The sequence below is a fragment of the Papio anubis genome, chromosome 6 (genome assembly GCF_008728515.1).
Source record: "Papio anubis isolate 15944 chromosome 6, Panubis1.0, whole genome shotgun sequence".
Classification (NCBI taxonomy): Eukaryota; Metazoa; Chordata; class Mammalia; order Primates; family Cercopithecidae; genus Papio; species Papio anubis.
In genome coordinates this window covers 50150058-50169291 of record NC_044981.1, presented here as the reverse complement: position 1 = coordinate 50169291, position 19234 = coordinate 50150058, and the positions used below count along the sequence as shown (strand labels likewise).

The window sequence follows — 19234 nt, the reverse complement described above, 5'->3', positions numbered from 1 at the left end:
AGATATTTGCTTCCACAAGTGTAGACTGACAACATATCCCCATATCTGAACACGCCCTATCAGAATTATGGCTAATCCCAAACTTGTAATAGAGGGATATCTGCGTATTTGGGATACAGGGTCACTTACAGTATTCTCTAGCCATCTGCCAAGAACTACTTTGAAATTATACCCATTTTCTTGTGTTTCTGCTTAAAAACTAATGTACAGTATTACATATAGAGTAAAAACTGCATTACCAAACTTTAATATCAATGTACATCAAAGTGATATTATCTGTCCCCCAATATTAATATGGGGAGAAAAAGACAGAAAGTATATGGCCTAAAACTATTTCATCCACAAACTGTGGTGGTGTCTGTTTAAAACTTAAACAGTAGCTGTAAATTTTTTGAAGTATTATATTCTTGCTCAGTCTTATCCCTGGAGAGTTTCTTGGCCACAGAGACTTTGGAAAGTTGCTATGTACATATTCTCAAATATAGATATTTTTGAAGAAAAAAGATGCAAGAAAAACAATTTTTAAAAAACGCAGAGAAAAGTAAATCTGCTGTGCAAAAGCGTAAGTTACCTGTCAGGGGATGATGAAATAAAGTATTCTGTACTCCTCAATTCCACTTAAGAGGAAGAGCTCAGGAACTATTTAAAAGGATGTTTCCATAAGCTATCTATATTTCCTGAAATTAAGGAAATTTCTGTACAAAAAGGCAATAGGCTTTTGGTTGTAATTAAACATGATTAAACTTCTACTCTTTATATAATTTCAATTTTAAAGTTACATTGTACTAAATTTCAGGGCTTTCCATTTCAGAACTGCCTAATGGCTCATTATCCTAATTCCCCATCCAATACTAACAAAGAATGGGTAATAACAAAGTCAGTCTAGTTTGGTTAACTGTGGGTTCGGGGCTTTGTTAGGTTTTCTTTTCCTGTCATATTTTCTCCTGCTATGTTTTCTTTTCCTGTCATATTTTCTCCTGCTATGTTTTCTTTTTCATGGTTTCTAAACACTATGGAAAATTATTTTAATGACATAGATATTTTATACCATTATTTTAATTATTTTAATGAGATACTTATAAAAATTTGTCTGAATCTTCCATTTTTAAAACAACAGTATACTGCTCCACACAGCAACTTATAATGTATTAAGTAATATATTTAAAGTGATGTAAAAACACTTCACACTTCTCACAGGATGCATTGCTTCTTGAATTCTGTTCTTTGTGAATGAAGCAAAGTCAAGTTAAAGTCTCTGGAACAGATATGGAGCTTATACTTCATTACTGTAAGAAAGACAAAGGGTATCTTATAATCTGAATATCATCCTCAAATCATGGACGAACTAGCCCAGTACAACTTTTCATTTTCCCAATGATATTCTTACAAAAACACTATGCAGTCATATAATATTTGGCACAACTTAAAGAAGAGCAAGACCTGTAATCCCAGCACTTTGGGAGGCCGAGGCAGGCAGATCATGAGGTCAGGAGTTCAAGACTAGCCTGGCCAACATAGTGAAATCCTGTCTCTACTGAAAATACAAAAATTAGCCAGGTGTGGTGGTGTGCACCTGTAATCCCAGCTACTCAGGAGGCTGAGGCAGGAGAATTGTTTGAACTGGGGAGGCAGAGGTTGCAGTGAGCCAAGATCATGCCACTGCACTGTAGCCTGGGAGACAGAGCAAGACTCCATCTCAAAAGAGAAAAAAAAAGGAGCAAGAATTTTCGCAAGAAGGACCCCTTCGCATTGTCATGCCAATCTGACAAAAATTTAGGCAGAAATTTACATTTCTAAAAGCTTTTACACAAAAGAAAAAGGAGGGGGAATCCATTCAGATTTTCTAAATTCCTACTGGTTTGTTCTAAATGTGAAGTAAGGAATGACTATAAAAAATCAGCAGCCTATGGGTAAGAGGGGGACAGCTCCCTGGGTCCAGTGTAGAGAGAAGCACATCCCAGACCGTTTTCAAAGGCTTAGGAAAATAAATTCCTACGAATGTCATTCTACTACATGAGGCTGATACTTTGCAAACACTTCAGGCAAAAAAAAAAAAAAAAAAAAAAAAAGTTTAAAAGGTACTGCTGTTGCCCAAACAGCTGTACAATGCAACAGAGAAAAATTAATATTAATAAAATATAACAAGTTATCCTGTAGAATTTAAAGTTAATCTTAGAAAAAGGCTTTGTCCCATTTGCTTATATTTTTGAAGATATGAAAATATTATAAAGACATATTATAAAGGGTTACTGAGGGTAGTATGACCTTTTTAAAAGGAAATGGTTAAAATCCATACACCATACATCATCCACGAAAGTTTCTAAGTAAGACTTAAAATCTTCAGTCTAAAGAAAATGATTTAAATACACCTGTTATTTTTACCATTACCACTTACAAATCATGTGTTTACAGAGAAATTCTATCTACAGCAGACCCTAACTTTATCACACAGAAAAATAACTTTATACAAGGACACTGGTAAACATAGATATCATACCCATAATTCTGTCCTTAGGAAAATCTATTGGCATGTTACAAAGACTGTCCACAATTTTCTTGGGACAAATATTTATAGCCTCATTCATTTTGCATTTCAATAGCTATTTATTTTTGTGTATAAAGTTTCCAAACTTTTGCATAAATCCTCGAAACTTGTTCTCATTGGGTTGATACGAGCGATAAACACCAGTGTTGTAATTAAGCATTGGACTAGACCTGCCATAACTGTTGCTCACAGTCGCAGATTTTATTTCTGGGCGATTTATACTGGTATTTGGCATGTTGCTTGTTGGCTGAATAGAGCTCTCAATCTTACAAAACGGCTCAAAACGACTGTAAACACGCCTATCAGTTGAATGAGATCGTAGAAGCTCATTGGAAGTTGGCCTTGGAGAAGAAGTTGGTCTTCTTTCAGGAGTAACAACTGCATTAATCTCCCTTGAGTCTCGGTATTGGATCTGTTCAGTGTTAAATCTTGGGGCAGAGGCATCTCCTGCTCTTTCCAACAACTTGCTTTCAACTGGACCTGGAGAAGGTGTTCTTTTATTTTCATCTGATGGAGCATTTATCTCTTGAGATGGACTAATTGTTACATCTTCCTTACTCTTGTGGATGCTGCATTGAGAATTCAATGAGGAAGAATGTTTTCTTCTAGGAGATGAATCAACTTTTGTGTCTGATTTCTTTGGTTTTTGATTTTCTTCACCCTCAGAAACTAATGTGTCAGAGCTACTACACAATCTATAAAAGGCAGGTGCTTTATTTTTGGATAGATTTTCTTTCTTATCTGGGGTAAGGCTAAGTAATGACCTTAACTTCTGAGACCCCTTCTTCAAAAAACTTGGGGAACCCTTAACTTCCTTCTTTGAAGTGAGTTCTTTGTTGGATTCCTCTTTATTCACATCAAGTAAAGCAGCAATGGAAATTGACTTGGTAGTAGTGCTACTTGGAGGGTTTTCCTTGGTGACTTCCTCCTCATCCTCCTCCAAGTTATGAGTCACGTTGTGCATGCTTTTAGAACTTTTCAGCAAATCTTCTTTGGGCTTTTCTGGTTGTCTAACTCGATTCCTGGTAAGTGTACTATATACATAATGCTTACTATTTCCAGGATCTAAGTTGGCTCTTGAGTTGTCAAATAATGGGAAACTTCGCCTTTTAAGTAGATTCTCAGTCTGTTGATTCTTTAGATTTTCTGTCTGCTTATTTACACACAAGGTTGTATATATATAGTTATTTGATTCAGTATGGCCATTTGTAGTTTGGTTTAAGGCTACTGAGTGGTTTTCAGGAACCTGCAAGGTGTGCATTTTTGGTGCCTCTGACTGCAATGGAAGCTTGGGGACTGATTCTGGCAAGGGTTTGTCTGTCAAATGCTGTACATTTGTAGGGGTGTCTGGGACCTCTTTAGGTGTCTCACTTCCCTGAGAACCAATGATAGTTGAATTTGAGGAGCCAGTTGTACAACTGTTAACTTCCTTTTGCTCAGGTAAAGAGGGTTTAAATACTAAAGAGGAACGAAGCCGAGAATGAGTATAAAGGGCATTGGCCTTCAAATTCTCAGGATTATCATAGCCCTCAAATCGGTCACCTAAAGCTGATCCATTTGAGTCTGGTATAGCTTCTGAATGATCATTTAAGTAGGATTCAATTCTCCAGTTACGTAGGAATGACTTTGTGGTATGTTCAAGAGTTGGCATTCGTTGTTGCAAAAAGCGGATATGGTTATCTGTTCCATTAAAAGACCTCCGAACATTTGAATTCCTGTCTGCAAGATTTGTTGTTTTTCTCTGTGCAAGCCGATTGGCAAAACTCTGGGCGGGTGCGTTGTGGTGGCTTGCATAGCCTTCCCGTGATGAGGACGCCACACTGAGACTATCAGATGGCTTTTTCCAATTACCAGGTGGATTATTGGTTCTATTCAGAGCTCTATTAAGCAGGAGGTATGGCACTGTTTCCGGCTGTTCCCCAGCATAACTATGTCTTTTCCAATTTTCATTTATCTGACTGGGTTGGAACTGACGTATTGTGTTTGGACCATTAAAGTTTGGAACAAAATGAGGTTTGTATCTGTGACTTCTTATGTTATATTTGTCATGTTCATTTAAAGTATATATCCCTCTGTTTTTGAAGTAACTAGAATCTAGTTTATGAATCTTGTCTTGTCTACCAAAAAGGTTTCTTTGGCTGGAAACAGATGCTAATGAAGAAATCGAATGCTGGTAAGTGCCATTTTCCCAGAGGGCTTTGCCATGCTTCACCCTTGCTGATTCTTCCTGAGCAAATGAACTGGGGACACAGGATCTGGCATAGAGAGTTCTAAATTCTTCATCAAAGGACTCAACAAGTTGTCCTGTAATTATCTGAACCATGCTGAGGTGAGCTTTCTCAAATGACCACATATAGCTGGGGAAAAAAAATGGAAAAATTTTAATCATTTAAGTTAAAAGATTGATAATAACATATAGTTCTACTAGAAAAAGTAAAACTTAATGACTGAAATATGTTTTTGTACTTTTCTTTGACTACCATTATTTAGAATATTTACCATCATTACATGCACTACATGTCTTCCCATCCTCATATTCACATTTTAAATATCAATGCAACTCAAATTATGGCTTTGAATTCACTACTTCCCAGAAGTCCAAAGAAAAACTTGCTGTGCATTTTCAAAAGCAATCTGTAGATTCAATGCAATTCCTATCAAAATACCATCATCATTTTTCACATAAGAAGAAACAATCCTAAAATTCATATGGAACCAAAAAACAGCCTGCATAGCCAAAGCAAAACCAAGCAAAAAGAAGAAATCTAGAGGCATTAAATTACCTGACTTCAAACTATACCACGAGGCTATGGTTACCAAAACAGCATGGTACTGGTGTAAGAATAGGCACATACACCAATGGAATAGAATAGAGAACCCAGAAATAAAGTCAAATACCTACAGCCAACTGATCTTCAACAAAGCAAACAAAAACATAAAGTATGGAAAGGACACCCTATTCAACAAATGGTACTGGAATAATTGGCAAGTCACATGTAGAAGAATGAAACTGGATCCTCATTTCTCACCTTAAGCAAAAATCGACTCAAGATGGATCAAAACCTTAAATCTAAGACCTGAAACCATAACAATTCTAGAAGATAACATCATAAAAACTCTTCTACACATTGGTTTATGCGAAGAGTTCATGACCAAGAACCCCAAAACAAATGCAACAAAAACAGAGAAAAATAGATGTAACCTCATTAAACAAAAAAGCTTCTACACAGCAAAATAATCATCAGAGTAAAGAGAAAACCCACAGAGTGGGAGAAACTATTTGTGAACTATGCATCCCACAAAGGACTAATATTCAGAATCCACAAGGAACTCAAATTAGCTAGAAAAAAAAAAATAATCCCACCAAAAGTGGGACAAAGACATGAACAGACAATTCTCAATAGAAAATACAAATGACCAACAAAAATACAAAAGAAAATGCTCAACATCACTAATTATCTGGGAAATGCAAATTAAACCCACAATGAGGTACCACTTTACACCTGCAAGAATGGCCATAATTAAAAAATCAAAAACTAATAGACACTGGCATGCATGTGGTGAAAAGAGAACATTTTTACACTCCTGGTGGAAATGTAAACTAGTAAAACCACTATGGAAAACAGTACAAAGATTCCTTGAAGAACTAAAAGTAGAACTACCATTCACCCAGAAATCCCACTATTGGGTATCTACCCAGAGAAAAAGAAGTTGTTTTATCAAAAACACTTGCACATGCATGTTTATAGCAGCACAATTTGCAGCAGCAAAAATATGGAACCAGCCTAAATGTTCATCAACCAACAAGTGAATAAAGAAAATGTGGTATATATATACCATGGAATACTACTCAACTATAAAAAGGAACAAAATAATGGCATTTGCAGCAACCTGGATGGAATTGGAGACCATTATTCTAAGTGAAGTAACTCAGGAATGGAAAACCAAATATTGTATGTTCTCACTTATCAGTGAGAGTTAAGATATGAAGATGCAAAGTCATAAGAATGATATAATGACTAGAAGGAGAGGGTAGGAGAGGGGTGAGGGGTAACAGATTACACATTGGGTACAGTGTACACTGCTTGGGTGATGGGTGCACCAAAATCTCAGAAATCACCACTAAAGAACTTATTCATGTAACCAAAAGCCAACTGTTCCCCAAACGCTAAAGAAATAAATAAATAAAATAGAACATTAAAAAAAATAAAGAAAAACTTGCTGTGTATTTTGCAAGTATACAAAACTTTGTGGCATAAAAACTGATATTATATTTCATATATACCATCTTGGCAGAATGCAGTAAAGCCAGTGTTGGAGAAAAAGTCGAGAGGCCTGGCTTCTGCTGAATTGTAGACACATGAGCTTGGGCTTCACTTTCCTCGTGTCCAACGTAAGGATACGGACAGCATAATAGCTACAATGCCTTATAGCTCTAACATGATATAATGTAAGATACAGCTGTGCTAATGCATTTATTTTAAGAGTCTATAAGTTTTCAGACTGCTATCTCTGTGTGGTTTACTTAATAAGTGTAATTTAGGATGCCAAGAGCTGTAAACAGGATTTGTGGCCAGCTGCCTCAATCATTAAAGAGCAGACTTCACTGTACTCGCTGTACACAGTATTAGTAAATGTAGGCCTCAGAAACCATGCCAGTCAAAATGGCAATCAAGATCTTTTAATATAAAATACAATTTTTAGGAAATTAATGTTTATATGACTTTATAGTATTTTATGGAAGCTCCAATTTCTTTCCTAGAGTTTAGAGGTAACAGCTATCTTTAAACTTCATATCAAATTTTAAACCTCATTTTTGAAAATCTAATGATTTAATACACAGTCTCTGAGCTGAAAAATAAATTATGCTATGCATCAAGTAATGTATATGACACAATGGGGATTAATACAAAAGAAAAAAGAGACACTCTCCACATTGAAGCATCTTATTTCTATAAAGGGGACAAAAAATGCAGAAAAAATAATTAAAATAATGTGCAAACATTTAAAATATATAAAATATTACATATCACACACAGGAGCATGTAATTTAAGAAACTTCTTATTTGGATATGCTTAATTTTATCTAGCATGCCTACAGGAAGCATGATATAGGAGGAATATTGATTATGCCACTGGGCTGACTTAAAAGAAACGGTACAAAAGTAAGTAATTAAATAAATTTTCAATCTGACTAAAGGTATGAATACAAAATATTAGAAACAGCAAGTAATGGAATGAACAGTCAACTATCAAGTATGAGGAAATCCATGAAGAAAGTGAAGTTTTGCAATATTTTGATAAATACTAGATTCCCAGTTCAGACACAAAAGATGTGGGAAGACAATTTGTGTGGAGGGAGTAATATGGAAAAGGGAAGAATGCAGTAAGGGTCATGTTCTAGCTGAACACAGAAAACATACTATATATAGCTGGAGCAAAGAAGCCATATAAGAGACTGATGAACTAGTGGGGAAAATCTTGAAAACAAAACAGAAAGTTTGATTACATAGAATTTGTTTCCAAATTTGGATAAATTATAATAGAAAGAACTGTCTGAGGAACTATTTTTTTCCAGCAGCTATTTGTAGTACTATTGCAGTATAGACTTAAAAGAGCCCAACCAAAGTAGAAATTGGAATAATGAGTGAAAATGTTGAGCCAGTAGTAAGAAGAAAGAACCAAAAGATGTCATGTCAAAAGAATATCTATACGTTATTAAATAAAAACAACTTCCAAGTGTTGAGGTTAGGAAACTGAGAAGATACTGGTATTGATGAATGTGTGGCAATTGGAAAAGTTTCCCTGGTATAGTAAATCAGAAAATAATATTGTAAAAACATTTCAGGCAACAGGAAGAAAACCTACAGACATGCTTTGGGGCTTGGAAATGAATCTCTATGTTCCTCTGTTATCATAGGTGATTTCTATGCCATTAACTACCAAGTCTGTATTGTCAGTGCTGACCTCTTCCTCATCTCTGGAATCAGTGTTCAATCTCTACTCAAAATTTTAGTGGGCCTTGCAAACCTAACATGTATGACTCGTAAGTTGTCATCTAGCACTCCTCCTTCCCTGACCTATTTCTTCCCTAGTATTACTTATTTAAGTCAGTGACTCAACCATCTTTCAGGTGATCAAGACAGGAAACAAGCAGCCATCTTTGAATACCCTCTTTTTCAGAACCAAAAGGTCCTGTTGACTCTGCTTGCAAAACCTCTCACAAATCAATCCTATCCCACTATCACCCTAGTCTTAGCATTATCAGCTAATTTGACTCTTAGCATCCTCATTTGCTCATTTTTCAATCAACAGAACAGCAGAAGTGATCTTTGCATAAAACAAATTGGGCCATGTCACACTTCCACACAGCACTTTCTATTTTGTTTAAAAAAGAATTTAGACTCCTTACCTGGCCTAAGATAATTCCTCCCCTGCTTGTTTTCCAATTCTACTACGGATAGCTCTTCCCTTGATTAATGTGGTCCTACCATATTGGCCTTTCTGCTTATCCCCCAGATATCTACTCCAGGATCTTTTATCTATTGTTCCCTCTTCAATACATCTCTTCTCTCTGACAGTCCTGGGCTGACATGCTCTTAGAATACATCTATGATCACTCTATTCAAAGTATCCATCTGATTATGCTTTATCATATTCTCCTGATTTCATTTATGCAATACCCCATTACCACTATCTGACATTTCATTGCATGTTCTCCCTTTGTTAATCATCTATCTCCAATGCCCCACTAAAATAAAATTTAGCTCAACAATCTTGTATACCTTATTTAGGACTGTATTCCTAGGTGCTAAGAATGGTGCTTGGCATATTGTAAACACTTAAAAACATTAGTTGTAAATAAACAAATGACAATATAAATGAATTATTAGTTTCAAAATCAAATAAGACTAAAAGGCAAAGATGTTTATGTTGGTGGAAAACTTAAAAGGTTTACATTAAATCCGGATTATCATGCATGTTTATTTCTTTTTCTTCCCTACACACTACTAAAAAGATAGAAAAGGGAAAAGGGAAGTAGCAAGTGAAAGTATTTAATACAAGTTTAGAATAGAGAAATCTGATGGAGAAGTGGTGGCTGACTTAAAGGAAGTTTGCATGAGGTGAGCACCAATGAGAATAAGCCAGGTGGGCCCAGCAGAATCTATGAATTCAACATTGGATCAAAAGGTAATAAAAATGGTGGGTTAGAAAGGTCATGAAAATAGAGAAACAGGAAGATTGACTGAAAGTCCCATACAGAGCAGTTGGGCCTCCAGGTTTCCTACTCTTTCCTTTCCCATGAAGCACTCCTTGTTATGCCTTTCAGAAATCCTAAGGTTTACTTTAGCAGAAACCAATCCAGAGAAAGTCTGAACTCAGAAACTTTAAACAACTCACGACTGGGATAAAGGTGAGCTAAGAATGAGGCTTTTCAGACCCTCAGCTCTCTTCCCCATTCTGCTTCTAGAGTATCTTCAGTTAGGATCATATTCTGACTTCGTTCCAAATTCCATCTCCTTTGACAATCTTTTGGAGAAAGAGATTATTCTCTGGAAACATTGAAAAACCCCAGATAAGTGATGTTTATATTGATAGTTAGGGATCCTCCTGTAAAGTTGCCAGGACCCCAGTCTATCATTCAGCTGTAAACTCAAATGTTGATAAGCATTTCCCCGCTCAGTTTCTAATCAGCTTTACAATCCCTCGTTCTTAAATATAAACACATAGCAAAGATTAACAGATGAATAAAGCAAGTTTCAAAGACAGCTTATGAAGCTTAAGAGCTTAGATGCAATCAGAGATCAAAACAAACTGGAAAATGGCACCTAGAAGAAACAGACACAAACCACAAATAAAAATACTTCCCAAAACACAAACACAAGGTCAGTAAAGTGGCAGATTAGAAAGTTACAGGCTCTACTTACCCCAGAGAGACACTAAGTGAACAGCAATATGTGAAACAGAACACCTCTGTGAAACGCTAGAGACTAATTGCAAAGACAGAGCACCCAGAACATTGTATTCCAGCCAAACAGGTTGGAAAACCTGTGATGTTTGGCATGCTCATTCCTATTCCTCCCCCATATGGTATAGCATGAAGCAAACAGAGGGAAACTTTTCTCCCAGCCCCCAGATTGGGGGTCCTCCCTCAGGATGGAAACAGAAGAGTAGACTATGGATCATAATTCTGGCTTGTCTTCAGTGCAGCCCAAGAGACTGGCTTCTATCTTGCCTGAGTGCTGGTAGGATTGGAACCAGAGTTTAGAAATCATTGAAAATAGAGGTAAGCAGCATGTTAAACCTGCAGTTCCATGGGCAGACACCAAGGGAACAAGAGGTCAGAAAAGATCTGAAAGGTCCTAGAATCTGCGTCTGGGCTGAATGATAAAGTTCTTCCCCCAAACAAAGACAGTTCATAAAGACTGGGAGAGGTGACTGATTATTTTTAAAATGCCTGAATACTAGTAAAACATTACAAGGCATATGAAGAAGCAGGGAAACTCAGCCCAATCATAAGAAATAAAATAACACTCCAGAAACTGACTCCAAAAAATCACAGATCTATGAGCTGCCTGATAAAATATTTAAAATAACTATTATAAAAATGCTCAATGAGCTAAAAACAAACAAAAACTAACAAACAAAAACATCAACAACACACACACACAGACAAGTAAACAAAATCAGGAAAATGATATACCAATGGAATATCAACAAAGATAAACTATAAAATAGAACTAAAAGGAAATTCTGGAACTGAAAAATAAAATAACTGAATATTAGAAGGATTCAACAGCAGACTTGATCAGGCAGAAGAAATAATGAATAAACTTGAAGACAGGTCATGGATATAATTGAGTCAGAGGAGCAAAATGAAAAAAAAGGAATGAAGAAAAGCAAAGATATACTAAAAAATTTATAGAACTACCAAGCTTATCAATGTATGCATTATGAGAAGCTCAGAAAGAAGAGAGGCAAAGAAGCGGATAACTTATTTGAAGAAATAGTGGACAGAAACTTCCCAAGTCTGAGGAAAAAAAAAAATTGACCTACAAATTTTAAAGAACTCAAACTGGGATAAATTCAAAAAGAATTTATACCAAGACACATTATAATCAGACCTGTTTAAAGTCAAAGACAAAGAGAAAGTCTTGAAAGCATCAAAAGAAAGGTGATTTGTCACTTACAAGGGAGCTACCATTAGACTATCAGCGACTTTCTCAGCAGAAAGTTTGCAGGCTACAATGAAGCAGGAAAATATAATCAAAGAGCTATGAGAAAAACACTGAAAACACCAAAAATCCAGCAAAACTGTCCTTCAAAAGGAAGGAGAAATTAAGACTGTCCCAGATAAATGAAATCTGAGAGTTCACTATTAGATCTACTGTACACAAAATGCTAAAGTGAATCTTTTAAGTTGAAATAAAAGGATGGTAGAGAGCAACACAAAGCCTTATAAAAATATAATGTTCTCCAGTAAACGTAAATATGTAAACAAACGAAGTGACTTCTACTGTTGCAGATGTGGTTCGTAGAATTTAAATGTGAAAAATATGAAAAGTAACTTTAAATCTGTGTTCATTGCTATACAATATATAAATATGTAATTTGTTGCAACAGTTATGTAAAGTGAGGAGTAGAGCTACAAAGGAATGGAGTTTTCATATGTGATTGAAGTTATCAGTTTAAAATAAAATGCTATAACTTTAAAATGTTTTATGTAAGGCCATGCATGGTGGCTCATGCCTGTAATTCCAGCACTTCGGGAGGTTGAGGTGGGCGGATCACCCGAGATCAAGAGTTCAAGACCAGCTAGCTAACATGGTGAAACCCAGTTTCTACTAATACTACAAAAAATTAGCCAAGCGCGGTGGTGCACACCTGTAATCCCAGCTACTCAGGAGGCTGAGGCAAGAGAATAGCTTGAACCTGGGAGGCAGAGGTTGCAGTGAGCCGAGATCGCACCAGTGCACTCCAGCTTAGGCAACGAAAGTCAAACTCCGTCTCAACAAAAAAAAAAGTTTTATGTAATGCCAGTGATAACTGAAAAGAAAATATTTTTAGAATATACGCAAAAGGAAATGAGATGATAATCAATGTGTATATGTGCAAAAACAACAACAACAAAACACAAAAAACTTCAGTAAAAGAGGGAAAGAAGAACAAAGAAGCTAAAAGACATACGGAAAAAAAATGACAATAGTAAGTCCTTCTCCATTAGTAATTAGTTAAAAGGTAAATGAATTAAATTACCTCATTGAAAGACTTTAATTAACTGAATGGATTAAAAAGAACAGTATCCAAATATATGCAATCTTTAAGAGACTCACTTTTGATCTAAGGACACACATAAGCTAAAAGTAAGAGGATAAAAAAAGATATGCCATGCAATTGGTAACCAAAAGAGAGAGCAGGAGTTGCTATAAAAATATCAGGAAAAACAGGCTTTAAATTAAAATAAAAAAACTTACAAGAGATAAAGAAGAATATTATATGACGAAAAAGGGGTCAATTCACCAAGAAGATATAACAATTATAAGTATTTGTGCAGCAAACCTCAGAGCTCCGAAATATACAAAGCAAACTTTAACAGAATTGAAGGGGACAGACAGCAACACAGTATTAGTAGGAGACTTCAATTCTCCACTTTCAATAATGAATGCAATGAGACAGAAGATGAAAAGGAACACAGACAACTTGAACAAGAGTACAGACCAACAGCACCTGACAGACACATAGAGAACACCTGACAAAAGCAGAAAATATACGTTCTTCTCAAGTACATATGGTACATTCTCCAAGATAGACCACAGGTTGGGCAAAACAAACCTCAACAAATTAAAGATTTAAATCACACAAAGTATCTTATCCTGATTGCAACAGAAAACAACTAGAAATCAACGGTACAAGGAAAATTGGAAAATTCACAGATATGTGGAAAGTAAACAACACAACTTTGAATAGCCAATGAGTCAAAGAAGAAGTCACAAAGGAAATTAGAAAATATCTTAAGACAAATGAATATAAAAACACAAGATATCAAAATTTATGAGATGTAGCAAAAGCACTCTTAAGAGGGAAGTTTATAGCTGTAAATACATATATTAAAAAAGTGAAAAGATCTCCTCTGACTTAACCATTACCTAGTCTATGCATATGATAAAATATGAAAAATATGACCTATACCATATGTACACATATTTCTATCCATAAAACATTTTTTTAAAAGCTAAAAGATATCACGCTACAACCTAACTTTATGCCTCAAGAAACTCGAAAAAAGAAAAACAAACGAATAGGGAAAAAAGGGAAATCCTGACAGGTTCAAGAAAGAAAAAATGGCTGCATGAAAAAAATGTGACTAATAAAAATTGTTGAAACTTCTCAGCAGCAACTTTGATTACGGGGCAATACCTTACCAATCTGGAGGAAAAATGGTTCAACTTAGAGTTCCATCCCAAGTTAAGCCATAAATGACCTAGAATTATAAATTTTTTAAACTTAAAAGTCCTTGAGCAATTTTGGGAGAAAAATGGAGACTTAGAAACAAAATGATGAAATATGGGATTTAAGAAATCATGGATCAAATCACTTAGAAATATGAAAAATATCAGGCCCCCAGGTGTGCTTCCAATTTAAGGACCTGCTAGTTCAGATGGGATGTCATAGATGGTTGGTTGTAACTGAGCATTTGGGAAAGTCATTCATGTGTTGCAAAATCTGTGTGGTCAACTGGAGAAAAAAGTAGCAATAAATAAATAGAAAACAAAGACAATGAATAAAAACAAAATGGCCATTATTAACTTGGTTTTGAAAAAAGAAACATATATCACTCTATGGCTCATCAGTGATCCATTTTGACAAAGTTTCAATAATGTAGACCTGGACTTCTCATTTAACCAAAAACTGTGATAACACTATAATGCAGACAAAAAGGAATAGTAGGTAGGAAATACAATTCTCCAAAAATAAAAAGTCAAGATAACATATGAAATTGGTAAATCAAACAAGAATAGCATAATCATGTTATTTAAGGGATGAAATAAATATCACAAGAACCAACTAAAAGAATTGAGCAACTGCATCGAGTTGGCTAGAGATGGAAAACAAAAATCACTGTTTTGTACTGCATATATTTTAGTAATATTTGGTTTTTTTAAAAAGTGTACAAATATTTTGATGGATAAAAAAACTAACTACTCCCAGCTCCACTAAACACACACTGTCAGACATTAGTCATGAAGTTGACTTAAAAATTCCGAGTTCCTGGCTGGCAGCTTAAATAAGTCCATCGAGTGTAAATAGTTGCAGCATGGACCTCAACTGTGATGATTTTTATGTGTGGTTAAAAATGGAACCTGAGAGGTGCCAACATCAGCCAACTTGTCTTTTGAAAGTAACTTTTTTATCGAGCTCATGAGATTAAAAATGAAAAAGCCTATACAATTATCTCTCAGTCTGATTTATAGACAATGGTTTATCAAACATTCATCAATGTTAGTATCATGTTATGGAAAAACTCCTCATGCTTTCCTGATAAAGTCATCACCATGTGAGTGAGCTGCCACACAATGTGTAATTGTGGAAAATACAGATTCTGGGCCTCTCCAGGAACGGGAGCAGTTTAGAATCCAATGATATCCCACGGCAAAGAATACTGAATTAAAGAAGAAGGCATTTTCAACTCGCCTATGAGGAAAACAATAGCAATACTAGAATATGAGGGACAAAGGCAGTTTTTAAACCAAAAGGAAATTCACTTGTAAACAAGCTAGTTCATAACTAGTTCATAACTAGTCTACCACATCCTGTTCGAATACTGTTAGCAATAGGAAAGGTCCACGATAATGTCAAAAAAATAAAAAGGACAATGATTGACAACTATGAATTATTTAAAGAAATGTATTTAAAACGAACTTGAGATAACACAGAGGGTGTTAGTTAAGAGTTGTGATGAATTTTTATAATCCATGGTCCTAGGAATCCCATAGTTACTATCATAAATAGTAACTTAAATTCTGCCTCTGGCTTCTGATATAGACAGAGAGATACAGATATATAATTTTTTTTGTCATTGTTGTTGTTTGATTTTCCCCTAAATTAATCAAAAGTAGCTCAGCTACACTCATTGCAACACTAGGAACTACTAATATCTAGTGGCAGCAAAACAAAGTTGAGGTAAATTTACTGTCAAAGACAATCTTAAAACTTAAATAATAACCACAGAAACTATTAATTGTGATGAACTTAAATAACAATCATTCTATAACTCAAGTGAACTCTCAATTTTAATTAAAAGTTCAATTAAAACCTCTCTAAAACCAAGTGGGTCTGGACAAATATATTCACATATAATGAATCTTTAAAAGGACTCACTAATTTCAAGCACTAGTTGTATTTTCTCTCTTAATATGTTTTCATTTCGAACTCCAAACAACATTTTTTTTTTTAAAAAGGTCCCGAGCTTAAAGAGAGGGTTAGCAGAAAGTAGCAAATCAAGTCCTAAAATAATAGTTAACATTAGGGGTTTGGGATGCATGAACTCATTTAATCCTCACAACAATGTCATGAGGCCAGTTCTATGATTCCCCTCATTTTATAGCAGAGGAAACTAAAGTGCAACCATATAAAGTAACTCATCTCAATGTGATACTTCCTTCTCATGCGCTTTCTGTTGCTAAGACAGGAGACAAAGGTTTCGCCTTACACAGTCGTGTTCACATCCATAGCTCTTCTGGATTCTTCCCTCAGTCTTTAATAATGAATCTACCCTGCCTCAGTGACCTGGCAGTTCATGGGTATTTGCTGGTGCTTTTATCTGCCTGTTTGTGTAGCCTCACTCTATATCTGATTCAGGACTGAAGCCAGGGGATTTATTTACAAAAGAATATTAGGGCAGGCTTACACTCTGGAGCCAGCCTCACCCAGACTGGGCTGCCAGTTCTGCTTTGATCAGATTCTTAAGAATACAAAATAAGAAAAATCCATTTACCAGATTATTTAAAGTGGTAACTAACTTATGCTTTCACAAACAATTGTAACTAAATTCATACTATGTAATGTTTCCATAAGGAGCAAAACCACTTGTAGTACCATAGAGGTGTAGGGAACCTTAGATATTGGTCAATGTCTTCATTTTCTAGATGAAGAATCTGAAGCTCAAGGAAGTTATATGATTTGCCTAAGATCTTAATGCTCCTTCGTGGCAGATTCATAACTCAAACCTAGGTCTCTAATCTCCCATGTAAGTGTTCTCTCTTTTTTTTTTTTTTTTTAACTTTTAAGAAAGAGTTTAACTGATTATGTTAAAATTTGAAACTAATAAATCATCTAAATGATTGATAACACTGAAGTTAAACACAATGATCTTACCTGTAAGAACCGTACATCACTTTCTGGCAGTCAACTAACAAAAATTTCTGTTCCATTTTTCCATGGAATTTTGCCCCCGTTTTTGAAAGATAATCTTGGCCTTTTACTGTTCGCACTCGAATATTCTAGAATTATATATAAATAAAAAGCAGACATTATGGGTAGGAAAAGAATATTTTGAAAACTAAAACCCATGATATAATCTTAATATAAAAAAAATTACTTCAGGTAATTTTTAAAAAACTCCCAAATATTAAATCCTAAGGAAAATAATCATTTAAAATATACGTTTCAACACAGCTTAAATAGGAGACTTCACTTTACATTTACACAGAATGGCATCAAAAATCACTCAGGCTCTGAGTATAAAAAACCTTTTTGGGTTATAATGCCTTGATCATAAATTAACTAAAATAAAAATTAACCTTTCTTTTAAAAAGTCAAAAGTAATAGAAAATACTACGCAAAATGATTCTGATAAGCAATACATGCTGAACCATAGACGCTTGTGAGTCACTGGTTTCAAAGCCGTGCATGCAAAACTGATGTATTAAATATTAATCAGTAAAAGCACAATATAAAACCCTCATGAAGGCCGGGCACGGCACTCATGCCTATAATCCCAGCACTTTGAGAGGCCGAGGTGGGTGGATCACAAGGGTCAGGAGTTCAAGACCAACCTGGCCAAGATGGTGAAACCCCATCTCTACTAAAAATACAAAAAAAAATTAGCCGGGCACGGTGGTGGGCACCTGTAATTCCAGCTACTCGGGAGGCTGAGGCAGGAGAATTGCTTGACCCAGGAGGTGGAGGTAGCAGTGAGCTAAGATTGCACCACTGCACTCCAGTCTGGGAGGCAGAGCAAGACTCCTTCTCAAAAACAAATAAACAAACAAACACACACTCTCATGAAGATGTGCTTTCAGTCACATTCTAAAAAGTACAGGGACCTTTCTGTGATCAGTCATTCCTTAACCTTAAATATGTATACTTTTTTTTCTTTTTAACTTTTATATTCATCTACCTTAATATGCCTTACATTTGACTGAGTTGAAAATGACACACAAATTACTTGAGGAAAAAACACAGAATTCTTACCCTGAGACGCTGAACTGAACAACCTTGTTTCTCAGTCATATTTAGAAAATGATTAAAATTGGACTCATCAAGCAGAATGTAAACAGATACTCCTCGAGTTGATGCCTCAACTATTTCTTTGAAAATGTCCACATCTGTAAATATATCCATCACTAAAGCAATGACCTGTTAAAGAAAAGAATATGAAACAATGTTAGATAGAGAAAGATTAAGAAACTGCTTATTTTCAGTAAAGGTCAGATAAAATTTTAAAAAATCAAATGCACAAATGTACAGATGTATAATATATATGTATATACAAATATTCATTTCATTTTCTAAAATGGAAGATAAAACCATATTAAAATAAGCAAATAACTATATGCAGATTTGTAACACTAAGTCATTTTCATATTAGCTTTAATTTAAAGGAAATCTGCATTTCAGTAAGATTTTGAAAAATGGGGGAATCCAAATCATGGATTTCAAGACTGCCCATAAGGTAGACAAACAGGACAAGGTGGAAACCAGTGTTACTATTTTTCTAAGAGACATTTCCAGGGGAAAGTAGGATTTTTTGAATAGTTGTTAAGAATAAAGGTCTTAGGGGAAGTGAGACAGAGAAAAAACTATTCTAGAAATAGAAATATACCTAGGAAAGGATGAAAGATGGAGAAAGAGTATAAGATGATTTGAAGACCAAAAAATTAAATATACAGTTGCTCCTCAGTTTACTGGGGGAATGGTTCTAGGACATCTGCATATACCAAAATCTGCACATACTCAAGTAGACAGTCAACCCTGAAGAACCCATGTATATGGAAAGCAGGACCTCCATATATGCAAGTTTCATGCCCCTTAAATACTGGGGTATTTTATCCATGTTTAGTTGAAAAAAATCTGCAATAAGTGGATTGAAGCAGTTCACACCCATGCTGTTTAAGGGCCAAATGAACTTGCCTAAAATTGTTTAACAGATAATATAAGCAAAAGAAAAAAAGTGAATTAAAAAGGTGATATAATTGAGAAGGAAAATGCCCTAAAGAACAGGTCCCTAAGATGTAGAGTCTGTGTTGATTGTTGGAATGAAAGTAAAATAATGCTAGAAGAAGGGGAAAAATCATTTAAGTGGTTGTCCACCTTCTATGTGCCAGGCATATTTATTGAGCACCTACTATGGGCCATGCAAGAAGAACAAAATCCTGCCCTTATGAACCTTACATTTTACTGGGGGAA

At 35.2% G+C, this 19234-nt stretch overlaps 2 protein-coding genes across 2 annotated transcripts in view; one reads left to right on the top strand and one right to left on the bottom strand.

The window, feature by feature from the left end:
• Positions 1 to 19234, top strand: part of PKHD1 (PKHD1 ciliary IPT domain containing fibrocystin/polyductin) — a 629203-nt gene that overhangs the window by 372370 nt on the left and 237599 nt on the right.
• The window catches only part of LOC116268541 (protein FAM83B), a 96381-nt gene continuing 78784 nt past the window's right edge, over positions 1638 to 19234 (bottom strand). Inside the window, exons 3-5 of the mRNA XM_031667122.1 lie at positions 18020 to 18184; positions 16922 to 17046; positions 1638 to 4902 (exon numbers count right to left, since the gene is read on the bottom strand). Coding sequence (XP_031522982.1) covers positions 2601 to 4902; positions 16922 to 17046; positions 18020 to 18184 — 2592 coding nt within the window. The 3' untranslated portion in view covers positions 1638 to 2600. The remainder of the gene's footprint in view (positions 4903 to 16921; positions 17047 to 18019; positions 18185 to 19234) is intronic.